This window comes from Euprymna scolopes, chromosome 14, assembly GCF_053919585.1.
Source record: "Euprymna scolopes isolate OS-2025 chromosome 14, ASM5391958v1, whole genome shotgun sequence".
Taxonomy (NCBI): domain Eukaryota; kingdom Metazoa; phylum Mollusca; class Cephalopoda; order Sepiida; family Sepiolidae; genus Euprymna; species Euprymna scolopes.
The window spans coordinates 46,127,883-46,150,017 of NC_136495.1; the positions used below are offsets into that span (position 1 = coordinate 46,127,883).

At 34.4% G+C, this 22,135-nt stretch overlaps 1 protein-coding gene and 1 long non-coding RNA gene across 3 annotated transcripts in view; one reads left to right on the plus strand and one right to left on the minus strand.

The window, feature by feature from the left end:
• Positions 1-15,829, minus strand: part of LOC145292968 (nuclear protein localization protein 4 homolog) — a 65,433-nt gene extending 49,604 nt beyond the window's left edge. The window contains exon 1 of one of the 2 annotated variants that reach the window (XM_080139201.1): positions 15,684-15,829. In XM_080139201.1, coding sequence (XP_079995327.1) covers positions 15,684-15,698 — 15 coding nt within the window. In that variant the 5' untranslated portion in view covers positions 15,699-15,829. Of the gene's footprint in view, positions 1-14,190; positions 14,328-15,683 lie in introns of those variants that run through there. The other variant, XM_080139202.1, reaches the window with a different exon arrangement.
• The window catches only part of LOC145292969 (uncharacterized), a 50,662-nt gene continuing 34,401 nt past the window's right edge, over positions 5,875-22,135 (plus strand). Inside the window, exon 1 of the long non-coding RNA XR_013869635.1 lies at positions 5,875-6,089. This is a non-coding gene — a long non-coding RNA (uncharacterized LOC145292969). The remainder of the gene's footprint in view (positions 6,090-22,135) is intronic.

Sequence of the window (22,135 nt, forward strand, 5' to 3'; positions counted from 1 at the left end):
CATTATAAATTCTCATTTTTATAATACTGAAACATAAAAATAAAAATATCGTTTATCTCTGCTTCTAAATTAATAATGAATAGTAATTATCTCATGCGCCCCTTTTTATATCAAAGTTTCTTGTTTCTTTTTTTAATTTTTTATTCTTGATGTTTTTTTTTTATCATCTGATCTTTCCTTCAGTCTCTCCTTTCTCTCCTCATTATTTACGCCATTCACCTCCTTTCATTACATTGTTTTTAAAACTTTTTAAACTTTCTTTTCTACTCCAAACAAGGCACATATATAAGCCCCTCTTCTTGAATAGAGCACTTTCATTCAATGATTTTGTCTACTGCTTACTTAGCATAAAATATAGCTCTTTATTTGTAAACAAACAAATGAAGCACTTTAAAAGTAGCAGTTAAATGTTTATACAAAGACATTTGAAGGTATCAATTACAAATGCTGATCTCATAGGTCAGATAGTACAACTATCAACTACATGGTTGTAGGTTTGATTCCTGGCTTAGGATGTGCTAGTCTAGCTGCACTGATGAACTGTGTGTGATACAGCGAAACAGTCTATGGATGACTATATATAATACTACAAGAGGAAAGGTAAGATTCTCCAAACAGAACAGTTTTACACCACTTGTGTCCTCTTATGAAAATTAAATTCAAGAAACTTTATGTCTAGAATCCTTATTCCAATTTATGATCAGATTCTAGAAAATGTTTAACGCATGAAGAGTTTTAAGAAGAAATTGAAATTCAGAGAATCTTGTTTAATTGGTGTGTAATGACTATGGATCAAATTTAATGCTAATCTGAAATATTTGAATTTTTGAAATAGAAGCTGTGTTCTTATTATGCCCCTTAAAATACCTTCAAAATACTCTTAAAAAAAATTTTTTTTAAGTACTTTAAATTTAAGGAATATTTATTAATTGATACCTCATGTTAAAATCAGGAATTTTAAGGAAGGCTTTCACCCCTTTTGCATAAAACTAAATTAAACTAAATATACTCCATATCTGGGCCCCTTAAGCCAAGCAGCAGAGGTTAAAAATTCAAAATGATTGGTTAATAGTTTAGTAGTGAATCTCATACAAATATAGCATACCTAACTTACACACACATGAACAAGGTTATAAAAGAACAAATGGAAACTTTATGATGTCATTCACCTTTTTGTGATGTCAACCAGTATGTGTTGTGGCAGCATACAAGATTCACACTGTTTAGGTCAGCATTTGATATATATGCTATTAAGTATCTCTATCACCCTTCTCTTTTTTTATGTGCACTTTTTTACTTTTCTGTGCTTTTTTTTTTCTGAATTATTATCAAGAGAAAATTTTCCCTGCTCAGTTTGTGTTGTGGTACTTGCAAGCATTGGATACACAAGAAGTGCAGTGGAATTACAGGTAACTCAAGTGAAAAGACAGGTGAAAAAAAATCAGATGTAGAGAAAGTTATTATAAATGGCTTTATCCAAAAGTTTCATTATTTTTGTGATACCATTGGAGCACAGAAAGAGCTGGAGCTGATGCTGGAGTTACTGCAAGTGATAGGAGTGGATGAGAGAACTTCTGCCATCACTAACCAACAAAGCACCACTTCTCTGCATGAAGGGAAGAATCTATCAGGCATGTGTGTGCAGTGTAATGATGTATGGAAGTGAAACATGGTCAGTGAGGAATAAGGAAATAATATGAGTCTTAAAGATGGGATTAAATCTGATGACCTCAAAAGAAGATTAAATCTGGACTGTATAAAGAGATATGTGCAGGACAGAAGAACTTTGTTTGGTTACATTGAAATTGAAAGAATGAATGACAGTTCCTGGATTAGTAGATGTAGATCAGTTGATATAGCAGCGTCAGTAGGCAGGAGAAAACTAAGGAAAACATGGGAGAAAGTGATGAAGATGGATTTGAAAGAAAAAAGAATAAAAACCTGGCCAGAGATAGGTTAGTTTGGAAGTCAATTTCTAAAATTCATCCAACTGAAGATGAGAGGGAGGTGGCGATCATAAACTAATTTTAACTAATATAACTTAGCTAATTCCTACATTTACTCTTATCTCATCAAAATACGACATTTAGACTATACATCCTTCTTCAATCACCATAAGAAATCATACCATGACTTACTTTTGACAATATGCAATGAGGGAAGAGATAAAAATTTTATATACAAGATAAACATTAAATACACACTGAAAAAATAGTGTTAGTAAACTTCCTACTAAACTGTGGCAGATACATCAGTTTGCCAGTCGAAAGGGTGATGTCGACCTGAACGCTTTATTACACAGTCGTCAGCACACATTCATGTCCAAATATCATAGTTCCCAAGTCCAATACAGAAAAGAAACAGAAGAGAAAGCTTTACGAGTTTCTTAAGAATTTTAGTTATTATCAGGATGGTGAGTCCTTTTGTGGCTGGAAAACACAATTTAGGCTCTGAAGAGTCAGGGGTATTGGTCACATTGTATTGGGGGGGGGGGCTCTCTCAAGGATAGTTATGTTGGACACAATCGTCCCACTTAATCAGCATGATGCTCTGCAGTTTTTTCTAGTGGAACTGTTCGATTTTTTTAAGGTCTTCATTGTAGATGGTCCAGGACTCGTACACATATAATAGAGTGGAGACAACTATGGCGTTGTATACCAACACCATTGTCTGGATGGTTAAATCCTTGTTCTTGAAGACTCTGGTGGATAGTCTCCCAAAAGCGGTATGGCCTGCTTGTAGTCGGTTTTCAATTTCTTTTGAGCAGTCTGAGTGAAAAGAATGCTGCCCAGGTATGGGAAGTGCTCAACACTTTCTATAGTGGTGACATCCATGGTGATGTTGAAGTCTGGCACAACTTCCCGGCAGTAGTTTGGCTAGTATTTTGGTCATGGTAATTGTTAGGCCAAAGCACGAGTGCACAACATGAAAATTGTCCAAACAGCTGGAATTCATCTGGGGATTGGGTCATGGCAGCATTTTTGTCTGCATATTGCAGTTTCGTCACTTTGATGGTGCTGGTCATTCGTCTTGATTTTAATCTGGCCAGTTTGAAAATTCCTTCAAACCTGAACTTGATATCTATCCTGAGGTTGTTTTGAGGGACTTTGAATATCATGGCCACGAGATAGAGGGAGAACAGTGTTGGCCAGCACGCAGACCTGTTTATCGAGATGGGCTCCAACAGGTTGCTTTGGTGGATCACTTTAGCTGACATCCCATCATGCAGAGCTTTGATCATGTCCACAAATGGTTCGGGGACTCTAAACTGATCTAGGATTACCTCATTGCTGTTCTTGGAACATTATCATACACTTTCTCAAGGTCATAGAATATTAGGAATATGGGTTTTTGTTGTTCTTTTAATTTTTTCCTGTAGTTGGTGTGCACAGAAAATCATGTCAATGGTTCCTTTGAATGGGTGGAAACCACACTGGGATTCAGGCAGGATATCTTCGGCTATGTCAGTTTATAAAAGTATACAGGTCAGAATCTTCCCTGCTATTGATAGTAGCGAAATCCCTCTATAATTCCCACATTCTCTTCTGTCTCCCTTTTTTGAAGATGGTAACAAGGAGAGCATCTTTCCAGTCACTGAAGACCTGTTTCTCCTCCCATGCTTTTAATATGAGAGAATGGAGGTGTATCTTCACAGGGAGACCCCCTTGTGTGATGACCTCTGTAGGGATGTTGTAGGGTCCAGCAACTTTCCTTTGGCGTATTTGTTTTAGTGCTACACTAAACGCTTCGAAGACATTCATAGGTGGGATAGATGCTATGGCAAGTTCCAGGGGAAGTCCTGACAGGCTGAAGAATCTCTATTGAGTAGGGTGTCGAAGTGTTCAACCCATTTGTTCTGTATTTCAGTTTCTTCTGTCAGGATGGTGTTGGCTGCTCACATGAAAGTCCCTTATTAAGAATTCCATTATTATTAATGCAAACAGAAAATAACACATTCGTGAGTTTGTAACAAAAAAAAAAAAAAAATAATAATAATAAGACATTCATAAAATACAATGAACATTAAAACACGTAGGCCCTGGGTTCAGTACACCTCACTGAAAAAAAAATATGGGGAGACTCTTTCGAAACCAGAAATATACAATAGACGATGAACAGCGTATGAAAATAACAGAAAACACGACACACAATGGTAATATTTTCGAAATTAAATTTTATATAGGGTAGGAGTAATGAGGTTAAGTAAAAAAAAAAATAAAAGAAACCGATTATGAGGATGTGGAAGGGGGTGTCTTTATCTACTATTCGAAGATGCCAACGAGAAATATATCAAAACAAAAAGTGTATCTTTAGTGCAAACAAATGATGGCAAAATGAATTCAATGTCTTAATATACGAGAGAGGGAAATATTCACGGAGATGACTTACTAAGTTTATTCTTTTTTTTTATCTTTTCTTTCTTTTTGTTCCAAGCGGTTGGTCAAAATGTCTTTAATATCCGTCCCTCCGGATTAAGACGCACGTGTGCAAAGTTCGCCGTTTATCGCCGTCAACGTTGCATCCTTTCACCGTTGATATGGAGTTTCTCCCAGGCATTACTTTGTCTCTTTCTTTGTTGGTGGAGTTTCTCCTAGGCGGTATCTTCTTTCGCTGTTGATGGGGAGGGTCGATACCTCCTATCTCGACGGCATCACTGTCACTGGGGTTGGAATTTCGCACATCCGTCTGGCAGTACGGCCAGCGGCGACTGTTTTACCAAAAAGGCCTCTTCTCTTTTTTTCTCTTTGTCTCTCTCTTCTCTTTCTTAGCCCCTTTCTTTCCTTTATTCTTCGTTGCCTAGCAACCCACATGGGTCGATGGGTTTCTGGTCAAATGACCCAGTCATCTCGCTAGCTTGCATGTCAAAAGGCTTTTCTCACCTCTCTCTCTCCTTCTTTCCTATACTCACTGCCTCTTTCTCTCTCTTTTTAGGTTTAGCCTCTCCCTCTTTTTTCCTATACTTTCTTTTTCTCTCTCTCTCTCTCTCTCTCTCTCTCTCTCTCTCTCTTGAAACTACGTTCATTTGCCTTTGGTAAAATAATAAAATAAAAAACGATACATTTCTCGTTGGCCCGAAATTAAATTTTTCAATTTTCAATCAATTACGTAATCCATTTATGGGTTACGTCACACCTTGCAGCAGAGCATTTTGGTCCAAAGATTTTCTTACTACTGGCAAAAAAGTTTCTAAGGTCCTTTCTGTCTGCAAAGCTTTGCAGGTCTTTGGCAGTTGGTTGCCACCACTTGTTTTGTATTTCCCGAAGCCTTGATTGGCAGACTCTTTGAGTATACTTAGCTTTTCATGTGTGGTCATTCGAGCTTTCCTTTTTTCACCAATGAGAGACTTTATTATATCATTGTTTTCATCAAACCAATCCTGGTGTTCTCTGCTTTGGTAGCCAAGTATTGTCCTTGTCGCCTCATTGATGGCATTTCAGATGTTGGTCCATTCTTCATTGGGTTTGAGGCTGGCAGGTTCTGTTGGAGTGCTGTTCAGAAAGCATGTGACATTTCTTGATCTTTAAGTTTATCCGTGTCATATTTCTGTTGGGTTTCATTTTGCTGGTTGTTACGTGGCTTCTTTTTTATTGTTAATGTCAACTTTGTTATTAGGAGCCGGTGGTCTGTTCACACGCCTTACAAAAACTTAGAAAAGTGACATGCATCTCGCACAAATCAAGCAATCTATTACCTAATTGAAAACAGAATATGGAGTTAAAAAACTAAAATTTTCCATCTGTTTTATTTTTGTCATCCATTGTGCAGTTATGCTCACTTCTGTTTTAATGTATGACATCACAAAACAATGACGTCATCCACTCCTGCATGGGGAGAAACTAAAAAGCAATCAAGTAAAATCCATATACTGGTAGAGAGATTTTCTATTACAAGCATTTAAGATAACTTTTTTACTTAGGGTTAATGAGTTTACAGTAGTCAAGAATAAAATATCGTAATCGTTAGTAGTGAAAATTTGGTGAATTGGATTACTTAAGAAGATGGCTCATCAAGAACTTGTTCACGTTGGAATTGAAGACAACCATATTGTAGTCAGTTGGAAAGCAGGAGAATGGAACAGAGTTCCACAGGTATGCAGTTCTAAAAAAGAAGCTTTGTTCATGGAATCTAAGTTTAGGTTTAAGCACAGATAAAGAGGGGGCAAATTATTTATAGTGTTTTCAGCTAGACAAGTGTTTTTTGTGAAAGTCAGGCTGGGGGTGGGCCATAGATTGAAGCTCAGACGAGCACTGCCACATGAATGCAATAGATATCTTGTTTCAAACTGATCGGTGTCAGCTGAAATTATGTTCCACACTGTAGCTACTATCACTCCAATAGCCACAAAGCATGCTATCTACAGATAGGCTTCCATTTTAGCAGTTAAAATGATTTGACAAAAAAATTTTTTTTTACTATTTGAAGTTGACGTTAGTTTGAAAACAAATTTTGCTTAAACTCATAAACTGAGGTTTTTCATTAAAAAAAAAAAAGAAAAAAAAAAGCATGTAACATTAAATGGACAGAATACTTTTACAGTAGCAACCTTGTCCAATCTACAGCAGAATGGGATTGTGCATACCTATTATAATAAAGTTGAAGCAAAACTAATTTGCTTTTCTCTCCAATGTGACATAAGGTCGAGAAAGTAGGATTTGAAAAGTTAGTATCTTAGAGGAAGATCTGTGAGGCAATTAGCAATGCAGTCATACTTTTTCAAAAGATGAGCAGGAAAAAATCTGGAAGGCTGTACCTTCTAAGAACTGCATAGGACAATACCGTAGATAACAGATTAAACTAATTCAACAATCGATAAAATGAAAGACTACTCTATTTACTTCAGTTCTATCCTTGGTCAAAAAGAAATCCTCCCAGACTGAGACAATTTTTATTTTTGTTAAAATCTAGAGTGCACCTTTTTGTGGAAGCTAGATTTTCCCCCACATTAAAACTGAACTTCGTTTTATTTTGCATATGGAGGGGAGGGGGTAAACAGGATTTGGTCTATTTACGTTCAGTAACAGAAAAAGGGGGTAAATACAAAGAAAAATATTTTATTCTTGTTTGAAAAGTTCTTAATCAAAAAAATTATAATAATGTTTTTCTCGTTAAAAAAAATAAATAGAATAAAAACAATTCCTCATTCTTTAATCGGAAAACTGGAATTATTTTTCTTGGACTTATTTATGGGGATTATATATATATATATATATATATATATATATATATCCCCCCCCCCGGGCGAGATTTCATTTCAGCAGTGTTTCAATTAAACTTGCTACAGCTAAGTGTTTTTAAATATATTTTATTTTCTAAAACATAGTTTAGTTTTTAACAAGAAAATGCTTGGAAATCTAAATAATTTGGGTAAGTGAAATAGGATTTAACAAGAAAGCATTGCTCTGCATTTTGAATAAAAACTTTTGGTACTCGTACAATTTAATCAAGACATTAAAAAATGAAAATATCGAAAAAAAAGTTTATATTGTATGTATCCATTATGGAATAATGTTCTCTGAAAAAAAAAAAAAATTCACTTAATTTCATCAGGTAGTTTTTTGTTGTTTTTTTTTTTTTACAGTAAAAAAAAAAACAATTTGTTATGATACCGAGCAAAAGGTTCGATTTTTAGGAAGAAAAGCTAGTATGAAAGATGGGGAGGGAGTGTCGGCGCTTTAAACTGAGTTATGTTCTCGGGGCGTTTCTAAAATCCAAACAAAAATTTAAAAAATTCCTAGATGTCTGCCTTCAACGTGCTCTCATAAAAACGTGTTTTTTCCGCTGTAAAAGAAAAAACTACTCGATCAAATTAAGTGAAATTTTTTCCAGAGATCTTCAGTTCAAAACGGATGTTCCATATTTTCAGTTTTTTAATGTGTTGATTAAACTATACAAGTACCAATTTTTTTTTAACGTTTTCTTCTTACTTTGAAGATTCAACACGATTTTTTTTTTTTTTTTTTTTTAATAAGAAATGCATTCGCAGTGAGTGATCTGCCCTTGACTTCATTTTAATGACTGTATTATTAGGAAAATAAAGTGAAAAAAAACAACATACAAGTGGCATTATTTATTAATCATAACAAAATATCAAATTGAATAATTATCTTAATTAAACGGGGGAGGAATAGGAAATTATTTTATTTGGAAATTCGAAATTCTTACATCAGAAAACACCAAATTCTAAAAAGACGAGAGTACAAAGAAATATTTCAAACAAAGCCGTGTTGAATTTACTACGAAAACAAATGGGCATTCTTAAGCAAATAATTATGAAAACACATTTTAAGACAATAAAAATAATTTACAAAATTCAAGAAATCTGATTAAATTATTTATGTCTTTTTTATGGTTAGGTAATGTTTTTGTTTTCAAAAAAAAAAAAAAGAATACGAAACAATGGGTTGAATAAAAATGAAATTGTTGAGTGCTTCTGGAATCGGATTTTTATCAATTATAATTTGTTAACTTTTATTTGATATTTACTTAGAAACTTCTGCGTTACATTTATGTTTGTGATGTTTTGAAAATAACATTAGAAAATTAAACTAGCGACATAACAGACTCACTCACAGCAAACTCTACTCATCATTGAGCACCGTTGAAATAAATACCGAAACAAAAAATATATACATGACAAATGTGTGTGTGTATGTGAGATTATATTAAGAGGTATATGTGGTAAAAAAAAAAGGATAAAGAGTACTCAATACGTTAGTAGAGCCAAATATGTTTATTATTATTATTATTATTATTATTATTATTATTATTATTATTATTATTACAACCTCAAGTGTATTAACTTAATTCATTACAAATTGTTTCAATAGACAGGATAAAAGGTAATCTCCAAAAATACCGTTAGGGCTTACAACATGGCCGCCAGAAGAGTCAACAAAAAACTGCGAATAAAATATATAAAACTCGTAATTTCTGTTTTTAAAGTGGGTTGTCAATTTTCTTTATGAAATATACTTCCGAAATAAACTATTACAGTCGTTTAAAACATAATAGAAGTATTATTTTTTATTTTTTAAAAACAATGTTTACAAAATGTCTACGAACGTGCGTAGACATTTTGTAAACATTGTTTTTAAAAAATAAAAAATAATACTTCTATTATGTTTTAAACGACTGTAATAGTTTATTTCGGAAGTATATTTCATAAAGAAAATTGACAACCCACTTTAAAAACAGAAATTACGAGTTTTATATATTTTATTCGCAGTTTTTTGTTGACTCTTCTGGCGGCCATGTTGTAAGCCCTAACGGTATTTTTGGAGATTACCGGATAAAATTCATATCGTCAGATGATTCAAGTTAAAATCAAAATAAAAAGGAAAGATATGTTTTTTTGTGATTACATATGGATATTAATAACCAAGAGAATAGAAGTAAAAGAAAGGGAAGAAGGAGGAAATAATGTGTGTGTGTGTGTGTGTGTGTGTGTGTGTGTGTAGTTTCAGGATATCATCGATCAACAGACGTTCCACGCCACTGGCTGGCATCAATTGGTCAAAGTCACATACACTTCTGATGATCGGTGATACCATGAAACTGCAGTAAAGTGTTAAAGCTAAATACAAATCTATCTGAAAGGATATCTAGTCTTATTTGTACAAGATCCGATGTCAGCTTTGTTCTAATTATTTATACACCATCATAGATGACTCATCGGTGTGATTAGGCGTGGCAAGACACACAACTTTGATATTTTTTTGTTTCATTTTAGTTCTCAAAAATCAAGAGCCTGTTTTCTGCAGCTAACACTTATCTTTATACGAGATAGATATTTGGACATTCTGTTAAAGTTCTCATTTAGCTCTCAAACACCGAGTTACTACAGAAGTTGGGAACATATCCCCCTCCCCTCAATTAACAAATAACATATGTCATAGCATATCTTTCTTGTGGTCTTTTAGTCTTACTGGATTTCAGGAAAGGATTCATCTAGTCTAGTGGAATATACAACTTCCCGCTCTTTCTTGGGGTAACATCACTTGGAGAAGGTGCAACACTGCAACATTCCTCGTAAAAGCCAGTGTCGGTTGGCCATGGCGAGATCTTATTTGTGCTGTGAATACTGTGTTGTTTTTGTTTTGTTTTTTTTTACTCAAGTTCACCCCTAAATCGCCACTTGGACGTAAAGGGCTACTATTTGGGACCATGCCTTGGAAAGATTAACAAGATGTTGGTTTACGCTACATATAAACTTCTGCATATCAGTACAATCAGGGAAGCAGGTAGGAAGGGAATTTCAAAGTTTAGCTGTTCAAGGGAAGAAACTATCAGAGTAGAAAGCTTTCTGGCATTTAGGGATCTCAACAGTGAAGGAGTGAGATTTTGTTGCTAAGCAGGTTTGTCGGGCATATGTACGTCAAAGGGACAAGTGCAACAAGTTCATTAGAGCACATTCCATTAAAATATTTGTAAAACAGGCACAGAGATGCAACATTGCGGTAGTGGGACAGGGGTTGGAGCTTAGTTGACAAAGTGGGACCTTATTAGATTGAAAACTCTTGTGGACCCTATCCAAGAAGGAGAGGTTAATAATAGATGCACCAACAATACTACATGCATGGGCAAATGATGGCTTTGTAAAGGTACAGGGTACTCTCAGGTGTGAGTAGTCTTCTAGCTTGATAGAAGGAATTCACCTTCTTTGCAACAGCCTTCGCAATATTCTCAATGTATTTGTTTCAGTTCATATTGCTCGTGAATGATAAGCCAAGGAGTTTGAGAGAAGAATTCTCAGGTAGGGAGTTATTTGTCATGGATATCAGTGGTTGGAGAAGCATCTTGTAATTGTTAAAGGAAAGCAGCTTAGTCTTAGTAGCATTAAATGTTACCATTCATTTGTGGCCCCATTCCACTATGCTATTTTTAATGTTTAGTCAGGGTTTACTTTCAGTGAAAGTATCCTCATGCCAGGTTGTCTGGACAAACCCCTGTACAGAGAGATTTTATTTTTAGACTAACTCTAGTTTCTCTCCTGTGGGCATTAGGATAATACTGCTGTCATTAGATATATGGAAAACTTCTGCATTGTTAGCAGTGGGACTGTTTCCGTGAATGACGTTTCTAATGAATGTCCTATATAAATGGGAAGGGTACATTCTATTATTGATGTTGAATACAGATATAGCATGTGTGCATTTTGTTTTGTTATGCTTTTCGTGTATTAAAAACATATGTATGTAGTTAAAGGAAAAATCTATGCCGATAGCAAACAATCAAAGCCATTATGCTGCTTTGTGAGTATAGGTGTTAACGCCTCATTAAAAAAAAAGAGATTTTAAGAACTAACAAATAATTGAAACAAAATATAAACTTAATGCGGAATGTAATACAGTTTTTACATGTCTGGTGGATTAGCTTTTTTTGACTGGCTGAAACAATTGTATGCAAAAAAAAAAAAAAAAGTTAATTTTTTTCTCTACATTTGATATGGTTTCTATAATATTCAACATTTTTATCATACTTCTAGTCTATCAGGCTATTGTAAAACTTTGGAATAAAACTTTATATTTGAAATATATATTTCAAGATAATAGTCAATTTTTTGTTGTTGTTGTTCTAACCTAACAGACTTGATATTGCTTTTGTTTCAAAATAAATAAACGCTTTTAAATAAGTTAAAACAAAAAATGATTCAGGTAGGTAGAAGAGTAACTTATCTTACCTTTGGTAACATTTATTCGTATCTTTTTTCTTTTATATTTCTTTTTTGTTAGCTATTGTAAAAATGCCACTTAATTTTGGTAGATGCACATGTTTTGAAAGAAAAAAATTAATTTGAAAAATATTTTACCATTAGTTGAATAGTTGAAGAAATGAACCAGTAAAATAAAATAAAATTAATTTTGTTTTCAGTGTTTTTAATTGCTAAAAATATTCATTTTACTTATTGTACACAAAATAGTTTTTTTCCGTATATTTTAATTGTATTAGAAACTTAGTAAATTAAAAATAAATTTGTTTTTGCAATTTTTTTTAATAAATAATATTTATATAGAAAATGTTTTTAAGCCAATTTTTTTACTGCTTTCCTTTTGTTTAATTAAAAAAAAAAAAAAGAAACAAAAGATGGCTTGAACCGATGTATTTTTTACAGAATAGTTAAAGAATATTCCAGAAAAATAGTTAACATATTTGTAAATAGTTGTAGGCAATCATGCAGTTTAACTGATTCTAATCTGCAGTAATGCAAACGGAACTAGCCGGTAATAGACTGATTCTTGTATCCTGATGTAAAAAGTGTTTGTTTTGGCACTTTAAGATATATTATCTTTAAATATAATAAATAAGAATATCCGTAAACTTTTTAACATGTTTATTTACTTTCATGAATGTATTTTTTTAATATATTTTGATGAATGCTTAATGGATTAAATAAAACAGTTTTCAAAAGTATAACTTTCTATTAGGCAGTTTAAATGGTTTCAAATTCCTTTCAATTTTTCCTCAACTTTAACAAAACATTAAATATGGTCAAAATAGATTAACTAAAGGGATTTTCAGAAGTATCGGACACGTAACATAGGAAAAGTTTTACGACTGACCATAACAGATTGCACAGGTTTTCACATTCATTGGAGGAACGTAATTGGGTGTATTAAAAAAAAAAATTGCAAAAACAAATGTAAAATAAAAAATACTTAAAGACAATATGTTTTTTAAATTGTGCAAAAATAAATATACTTGGAAAAAACAATAAAATTATCTATTATATTTATTTGCAATAAATAAACATAAATGACTAAGGGAAATAAAATCAAGTATACACTAAATAAATGTTACCATAGCCAATAAAAGATACTTTCATACCTTCTTGGCTTGATTTTTGTGTGTTTTAAGTAGTTTTTGGAGGGTTTTTTTTTTGTTTTGTTTTGTTTTTTTTTTACATAGGAATCATCACTTATCAAGGCCAAGAGGATTGGACAATATAGTAATCGTTAGTAAATGAAAATTCGGTAAATTTGTTAACGAGTGGAACGGCTAATCAAAAACTTGTTTACGTTAGACTTGAAGACAACCCTATTGTAGTCAGCTGGAAAGCAGGAAAATGTTTTTATTTTCTCGCAAATATTCACTTTTTTTACGATTTAGTAGCTAATAAGATAACCACCGACAGTCTCCATTGTTTCTCTATGTCAGCGGCCATCTTACAGGCTAATAACTCGTAAGAATGGAATATTTGTGATGAAAGCAAGAGCATTTAAAACGGGGGATCGTGCATTAAAGCTAACAAACGGGGAAAAAAAGGGTCTAAGCAATCAAATAAATGGTACCATAGACAATAAAATTTACTTTTCTACCTATCTGACACATTTTGTGTGTGTGTGTGTGTGTGTGTTTTAAGTTGTTTTAAAGGGTATGTTTTACTGTCCAGTCCTTCGAAAAAGTGGTCAAAAATTTAAATATACAACACAAATGTTACCATAAACAAAAAAGTTACTTTGGAACCTACCTACATAGTTTTTCCGTTTTTTTTAATTACTTTAAAATGCCTTTTATTTATAACTAATTTTGTTCTGGTAATGTTTTTATTTTTATTATAAACTTAAACATCTACACATTTTTCAAGAAAATTTTAATTTATAGGTTTGTGTTTCTGAATTTATAATCGTAAGTTGCCATCAATAGAAGGTTACTCTTGTACCAAACGATTATAAACGTTTTGAATTTAATTTAAATGGTTTTAACCCGATAAAGGATTAATGATTGCACACTAAAAAAAAATTAAAAAAAAAAAAAAAAAAAAAAAAAATGGTGCTTATGCACTTTTGTTACCGTGCTATTTTTTTTTTTTTTTCAGTATTTTCAAGTTAAAAATATCGTAAAACTTGAATTTATTAAATTGTTAGGTGAAAGTACAGAATAATCACAAAACACCCTTCCATTCCCATGTTAAGAATGGCTTCCTAAATAACGTTATTTCAGCACGGTAACAAAAGTGCATAAGTATCAAAAAGTTAATAACAAAAATCATCTATTTTTCATTGATTTTGAGTAAACATTCCATAAAATTACATTTTTTACTTGATAATCAATTTTCATTAAAAATACCAAAAAATTTTGAATTATAAAGTTTGTCTGAAAAAAGAAAACAGGATAAATGTAAAGATCGACGGTAACCAGTTTCTTCAAAACTTTGAATAAAATTAGTGTATACGCGATAATATTACGTACATATAGATTTAAAGATAGTGTAAGAATCTTTTGGAGTTAAAAATCAACGTAGTATTACGAAGTTTTAAAAATTTTCCGTCTTGAGCGATGCAACTGCAACAGTGCAACACTCTGTCCTGTAAGACTCCATTTTGTTTAAAAAAAAAAAAAAAAACTTTTTTAATCTCAGTTTTTGCTAGTATATTTACAGTTTTTTTGGGGGGGGGCTCAGATTACATGAGTAATAAATTCTAAATAGATTCTAACTAGAAATGGTGCCTATAAACAACTTTTATCGCATTTTATGACTTTTTGGTACAGTAGGAAATTTTTTTGATGGCTTATTGTTATGAATTTGGAACAGTCACCGGCAAGTGCTAATCTTCCGCTACAAAACAAAAAATTAACCCTTGGCATGCTTAGTGTGTGGTCTACCTTTGACATTTTTTCACTGCTTTCAAATCATCAACTTTTTCGATCATTCAGGGACTGACTCGAGATTCTTCGTCAATCTGTTGAACTGATGTCAAAAGAACTGAAATTCTCTGGGTGCTTGTCTTCACCCTTCTTACAAGTTAGTACCCAAAAGTGTGGTTCCGAGGAGATCGCATAAACACAAACCGCGATTTGTCGATGTAAGCGGAAAAAAAAAATACACACGCCATTAGCCTTAAGATTTCCATCGGGAATGAAACAAACCGTTCTGTGTAGCTTACTCACAAAGTGTTTATATCTTTAGAAAAATAAAAATACCTGCAAGGACTTTATTAATACCTTTTAATGTTTAAAGAGTCTTAAATAATGAATAAAACTGTAGAGTTGGCCCTCATGGCTGACAACATTTTAATAAATAAATTAATTAAAAAGATAAAATATTTTCGTTGATGCATTGTATTTGTATTTGACGAGCGAGGGGGGCATTTTTATTTTTTGTAGTTTTCTAGATTCATTTTTATTTTTTTCATTGATTTTTCAGTAACGTGACTATTTGTTTTTATAATTAACATTTAATTAAAAATTAAAACTAGAAAAAAAAATAATTTTAAAAAATACAATGCTAAAAAACGAAATCACTAACAAAAATACAATGTAAATATATCAATAAGTTATTTTTTTCACTTCCGTTTTAGGAGCCCGTGTTTCATTTTGTGTATTCGGCTATTGTAACTTGTTACAGAATTTTTCCGAGCCAATACCGTTAGCCATGAAAAGCTTGATCTACATAAGCATATTTTATATTTAAGTATATTTTAAACTAAAAAAGATGTACAGTTATCAAAAAAACAAAAAAACAGTGATTTTTAAGTGGTCGAATCATCGCCGAAAAACATAACAAACTTAACGAATGATGACTCGATAAAAAAAAAAGTGTGGGGAGGACCAATAAAACTTATTAAACAAAATCATAAATTAAATCATTTTAAAAAAAATATTTAAAATAATCATTTTCGATTTAGAATGTATATCGCTTATTTAATAACAATCAATTTTTTTTTCTAATTTATAAAGCTTACCATTTCTGTCGGCATTTTCGCAGCTGACGCTGGACACAATTCATAATCTCGATCTCGTACCAACGAGACTTTCGTCAACAAATCATTATTTTTTTAAGAAACAAAGTATGAATTTTCGTCTATTTTATAAGATTTCTGATTATTTAAAATCTAGAAAATTAATTATATAATAATAATAGAGAAAATTTAGTTGACAAATTTCTTAGCCGAGATTTAAAACCTGTATTTCCTAGCAACCAATCGTATACAAACATGGCGCTGATACTTTATTGATCAATTTTATTTCATCAGACTAAATTTTTTAAATATATATATATATATATATATATATATATATATATATATATATATATATATATATATATATATATATATATATATATATATGTATATATATATATATAATTTTTTACTATAATAATTAAATACCTATATATATATTATTATTATTATTATTATTATTATTATTATTATTATTTGTGAATAAATAATTTAGCGTTCTAAACTCAGTAAGAGAAGTTGAAATTCTTTTAAGCAAAGGCAAATTTTTCAATACAGAATTGCCCTTTGCGGGGAGCTGAATTCTCCCCTATTAAACCAGTCTCGTGAGGCGACAGGTAAATGGGTAGATTAAATTACATTGTGCACTCAACGCATTTTTTTATTTCCCATTAATGAAACTTTCGTCACCAAGCATCTTTTATTTTTATTATTTATTTTCATTTCATTTATTTATTTATTTACATCACAGAATCTTAATCCTCGTCATTTTATGCGATTATATGTGCGAACACCGTTAAAATCTTTGTGGAAAAAAAAAAACGAGTTTAAAATTTAGAGTTGGGGATCAGTTTCTTATATAAATTCTATGTATAATGAACTGCCATTTCTGCGCCATTCCAGCTTTTTAGAACAGTCAATCAATTTTTTTAACACTAATCCTAAGTTCAAGTAGAAAGTTCGAAAACCACACATAATCACTTAAAAAGTATTTCTTCTACCCTCCAAAAAAAACAACTCACAAAATTGTGCTCCCATACAAAAAATTGGTTAACTACCCTAATATAAATAGAAGTACTGCTGCCACATCCGAGTAGGTGCCACTCAGAGCATTCATTTTTGCTTTTAAAAAATTACAAAATTGACTTTGCAATCTAGTTACGGTGCGAGAATGATTTCTCCTGTTGCCTACAGCTCTTTTCTCACAGAAGAGATGTTGCTTGTCTTATATTTATTACATTCATGGAAAGTGCTCAAGTGAACTCCAATCTCTGACTTGACTTGATTTGAAGCAATATTCATCCAGGATGGATTGAGCCAGCTCCTCCCATAGAATAATAGGATTCCGAGTGAAGGTAGACCACACATGACAATCTGCAGTAGCCAGTCAGTCCCAGGATCAGCTATGAACACTGTGGATCTGTGGACGGGAACCAATGTCGGATTTGATGGTGTGTAACTATGTCTTCAGCTGGCTTCCTGGGTATTATCGCCAATCTTGGAGTGGTTTTGGAGCTATTGCTTTGTAGATGAACTCTACCGAGTTGTGGTGTATGGCATGGCTGAACCAACGAAGTCTTGATTAATGGGGATGATCTTTCATTGTGTCCCGACTTGTCTATTAGAGACAAGATGGTACTAGCGACCCACAGAATTTAATGAAGACAGTATAGGTCAAGCACCGCCAACTTTTTGAGAACTACATATCTCATTGGTCAGATCTCGCAGCTGTAGATAAAGAATCCTCTAAACAAGCTAGATACTATAGGATTACCATGTTTAATGCTCTTGGTTTACCTTTTATAAATCTTGATCATTGTCAGTGGAAAATAAACGTTTGCAGAACAAATATACTTTGTTCTTATTTATGATCAAGATTTTTAATCAAAATGAACCAAATAGTAGAAAGTAAATCCAAATTGCTTATTTCCATTATATTACATGAAATTCTCTCAACAAAAATTTTGGAAGAATTTCATGTAGATCTTGGCATCATAACAAACAATTTTTCTATGCTGCATGCAATGCACAATGACAGTGCTGCAAGTATAGACGATACAATTCAATCATCATGTGGATGCCTTGTGCGCCAATCATTGCCGTCGCCTTTGCCAACTATGCTACCATGCACAGCAACTGACAACAATCGTAAGAAGCAACAGCAGTTTCACCTGGATTATTATGGTGCTAGTGCATTCAACACATGTGAAAATCAAACATTACTCTTGATGAACTGTTCACCCCTTCAACTGATAATAAACCCAGATGCTGAGCCTGTAGTTCACCATACACCTGTACTTGTTCCAATTCATTGGCGAGAGGATGTCAAGAATGGGCTACATTAAGATGTGAAGTTAGATGTCATCGAGCTCATAACTATTGAAAACCAGTCATTTGGTGTCATAGGATGGTAATTTGTGGAAAGAAGAACAATCAACCCAGGTGCACCATTGTTGACAAGCTTCTGGGCTTGACCTTTACTCCTGATTTTAAATGGAACATGTACATCAAATCTGTTGCCAAGGCCGCTGGAAAAATGGTCAGATCCTTCTATCGATCCAGTAGATATTTCACTGCTGATTCAATTCTCTATCTATATAAGAGCCAGGTACGTCCAAGGATGGAATACTATTGCCACATCTGGGCAGCAGCTGCTAGAAAAAACTTGTCCTGCCTTGATAGAGTTCAAAATAGACTTCGTAGCCTCGTAGATGTCCTTTTGCCTTCCCTGCAACCTCTATCTCACAGAAGAGATGTTGCGAGTTTGTCTCTGCTTTATCGTTATTTTCATGGAAAGTGTTTGACTGAGCTTCAATCTATGGTACCCCCCTCACTAAACTTTCACAAGAAACACTCGTCTAGTTGAAAACACTATCAATAATTCCCCCCACTCTTTATCTGTGCCTAAACCTAAACGTAGATTCCATGAACAAAGCTTCTTTCTTAGAACTGCATGGCTGTGGAATTGTCTTCCGATTTCCTGCTTTCCAGCTGACTACAATATGGTTGTCTTCAAGTCCAACGTGAACAAGTTCTTGATGAGCTGTTCCACTTGTTAACAAATTTACCGAATTTCCATTACTAACGATTACTATATTGTCCAATTGACTACTGTATACTCTTAACCCTTATCCTCGAGAGGTCTCTGGGCCTTAAGTGTTTATGCCTATGTAAATAAAAAAAAAATCTCCAAGCTTTAAATGCTCATGCTATTCATAAGAGGCACCACACATTCCTCCACCTGGTAAAAAGAAAACCATCCTTGATGTTTGGAATGGCTATCACAGTGTGCCTCTGTGTGAAGAGAATCACCATCTGACCACATTCATCACCCTTTGGGACGGTACTGGTACAAGCAGTTCCACAAGGCTACATTGTATCAGGTGAAGGATACACTCAGCGTTATGACAAGATTGTTGCCGACGTCCATAAAACAACAAAACCAAGTGTATTGATGATGTCCTGGTTTTGGCTGACAACCTAGAAGATAATTTTTTTCCAGACTGAGTATTGACATCTGTGAATGAAACAGCATTATCTTGAACACTGACAAGTTCACTTTTGGTGCAGACGTCGTTGAGTTTGCTGGATTTGAAATCAATGCAGGAGATACTTTTTTAGACTTCCTAGCATCGAAGAATATCATCAATGTTTGTCAATGGTTTTGTCTTGTCACTCAGGTCGCCTACATGTTCAGCATAGCAGACCACATGTTACTGTTTCAGAAGCTCCTCAAACCTGATACCCATTTCCACTGGAATAATGATCTGCAAGACCTCTTTCAGGAATCCAAGACATTAATTGCCGCCAAAATTGAACATGGTGTATGCATCAACGATAAAGACAAACTAACATGCCTAATGACTGATTGGTCGAAATCTAGCATCGGATTTTGGCTCTTACAGAATCACTGCAACTGCCCCATAAGTGAACCCTTCTGTTGTTGCTCTGATTGGATGGTTGCATTGGTTGGCAATTGATCCAATCATGCAGCAGATTCTCAATATGCACCAACAGAAGATGACAAGTCTAGATACTTTGTCCTAAGCTGCTTATACCTAATCATCATAGTTGATCAAAAACTATTGCTGAAGATATTCACTGACAAGTCACTTGAAAACATCCCAAATACGTGTCTCCAAAATCTCAAAGAGAAAACTCTATGCTACAGATTCAGACCTGGAGTGAAGTATCGTGCCACTGACTGCCTATCACACCATCCAACAGGCAAGCCAATGAAACTCATATTATCCAACAATATGACATCAATCACATCTGAGTGTGATGTTTTTCAATACTCGCCTCCTTTAATGCCTGGACTGAGGATATATGAGAGGTGTGCAATAAGTAATGTCCCTGACCCACTTCCAGTTGTCTGATCTAGCTGAAATTTTGTATGTGCAAAACTTTATGGGTTATGTGGCAAATTACAGCTCTGAACTAATTGTGGTTTCTGTTTTACAGGTGTTTGAACTGAGTCAGGTGTGAAATGGAGCCTGTTGAATGTCGAGCAGTGATCCAGTTTTTGTATTTGAATGGATGCACACAACAGGAGACTTTTGATGAAATGAAGGAAACTTATGGTGATAATGCCCCATCATATGACCTTGTAAAACGCTGTCATCATGAATTCAAACATGGCCGGAAGTCTGTGGAAACAGCTCCCAGACCTAGTCGCTCCCCCCTTCTGCCATTGATGAGGCATCTGTCCGTCAAGTTGAAGCTGCCATTTTGGAAGATCGGTGCTTTACTATTCGCCAAATAGCCCAAGATGTCAAGATTAGTACAGGGTCTGTGGAAACTATCATTCATGACCATTTGCATACACATAAGGTGCCTGCCAGATGAATTCCCAGGTTGCTCACACCATTCCAGAAGCGAGAACACGTCGAGTGCTTGAGGATGAATTTGGAGATGTGCCAAGAAGGTGAGTCAAAATTTTTCAAAAGACTGATTACGCAGGATGAAACCTGGGTCCATCACTATGATCCAGAGACCAAAACCCAGTGAATGCAGTGGAAGTACTTGGACTCACCACCTCCAATGAAGGCAAAGGTGCAGCCCTCCGCTGGCAAGGTCATGCTCACAGTCTTCTGGGACCAGGACTGAGTAGTGATGATGGATTTCCTGGCAAAGGGTACCACAATTACAGGAGCCTATTATGTTTCACTTTTGAGGAAATTAAGGGAAGCTATCAAAATCAAGAAGCGGGGCAAGATCAGCAAAGGTACCCTCCTCCTGCAGGACAATGCTCCGGTCCACAACTCACATGTTGCCAGAGCAGAAGCACGGGCGTGTGGTTATGAAATCCTCTCCCATCCTCCCTACTCTCCGGACCTTGCACCCTCTGACTTTCACCTCTTCCCAGCCATGAAGTTGTTTTTGAAAGGAAAGCATTTCCCAGATGATGCAGCCTTGATTTCTGAAGTAACATCGTTGTTGGAGGACCAACCTGAGGTGTTCTACAAAAACGGTCTCCAGAGCTGCATCAAACGATGGGAGAAATGCATAACTCTGGGTGGTTCCTATGTAGAGAGAGACTAATAACTGTGCCAAGCTTCGTTGCTCTACTGGTATGGGAAGTGTGTCAGGGGCATTACTTATTGCACGCACTACAAACAACGATATCAAAGAAGATGTTACTGCATTCACTGCCATTGCTTAATACTCTCAACCTTGTCAGTCACATAGGACAGGGTATGTACAACTGAGTGATGAGCATATGTTCACCCAACTTCCGTCATTCATGAGTTCTTTCAGTTTTGCGATGATCTTCATACTATAGATGGCTTTGTAGCTTACAATAACTGTGTCATCATCCACCATCACTGAGCAACGAAGTACTCTGTGTCCGACATTCGGCCCAGTATAATGCCTGCTATCACAGCAATTCATTGCAAACTACTGTCAGTGTAACCACAATGCCTCATTCAGTCTAAGTGCCCCTCCAATCCTTCCAACAAGCGCAGAATATCCATTCCAATGCTTCCGTGCTGATTTTTTTCACATATAAGGGGCATCTTTACCTCGTTGTCATGGACCAGTATTCTAACTGACCAATCATTGAAAGATCCTCAGATGTTTTTTTTTGTTTTTGTCAGGCTGAGTGTCAAGAACGGATCGCTGACGAGTATGACTACCCTGTCTCCCTGCAGCTCAAGCCGCTAAGAGACACATCCCCCACCAGACGAACTGGTGGGGGTATGAGAAGAATAAATTCGCCAATCGTTTTTATATCGTTGTGCTAAACCAACCAATGAAATCTTCCAAAGTTACTATAAAAATTGTCGAATTTTGGATTCAATCAGTTCGCCGTTAACTACGTCACGGACCGCATTTGATTCTTGGCTGCCATCTTGGTTACTGCCAATTACACTCAGGATCTGATCTGAACTACACCGCCATCTTTGTTCAATATAATGTCTCAACACTTAACAGTCCTTGTGCATCAC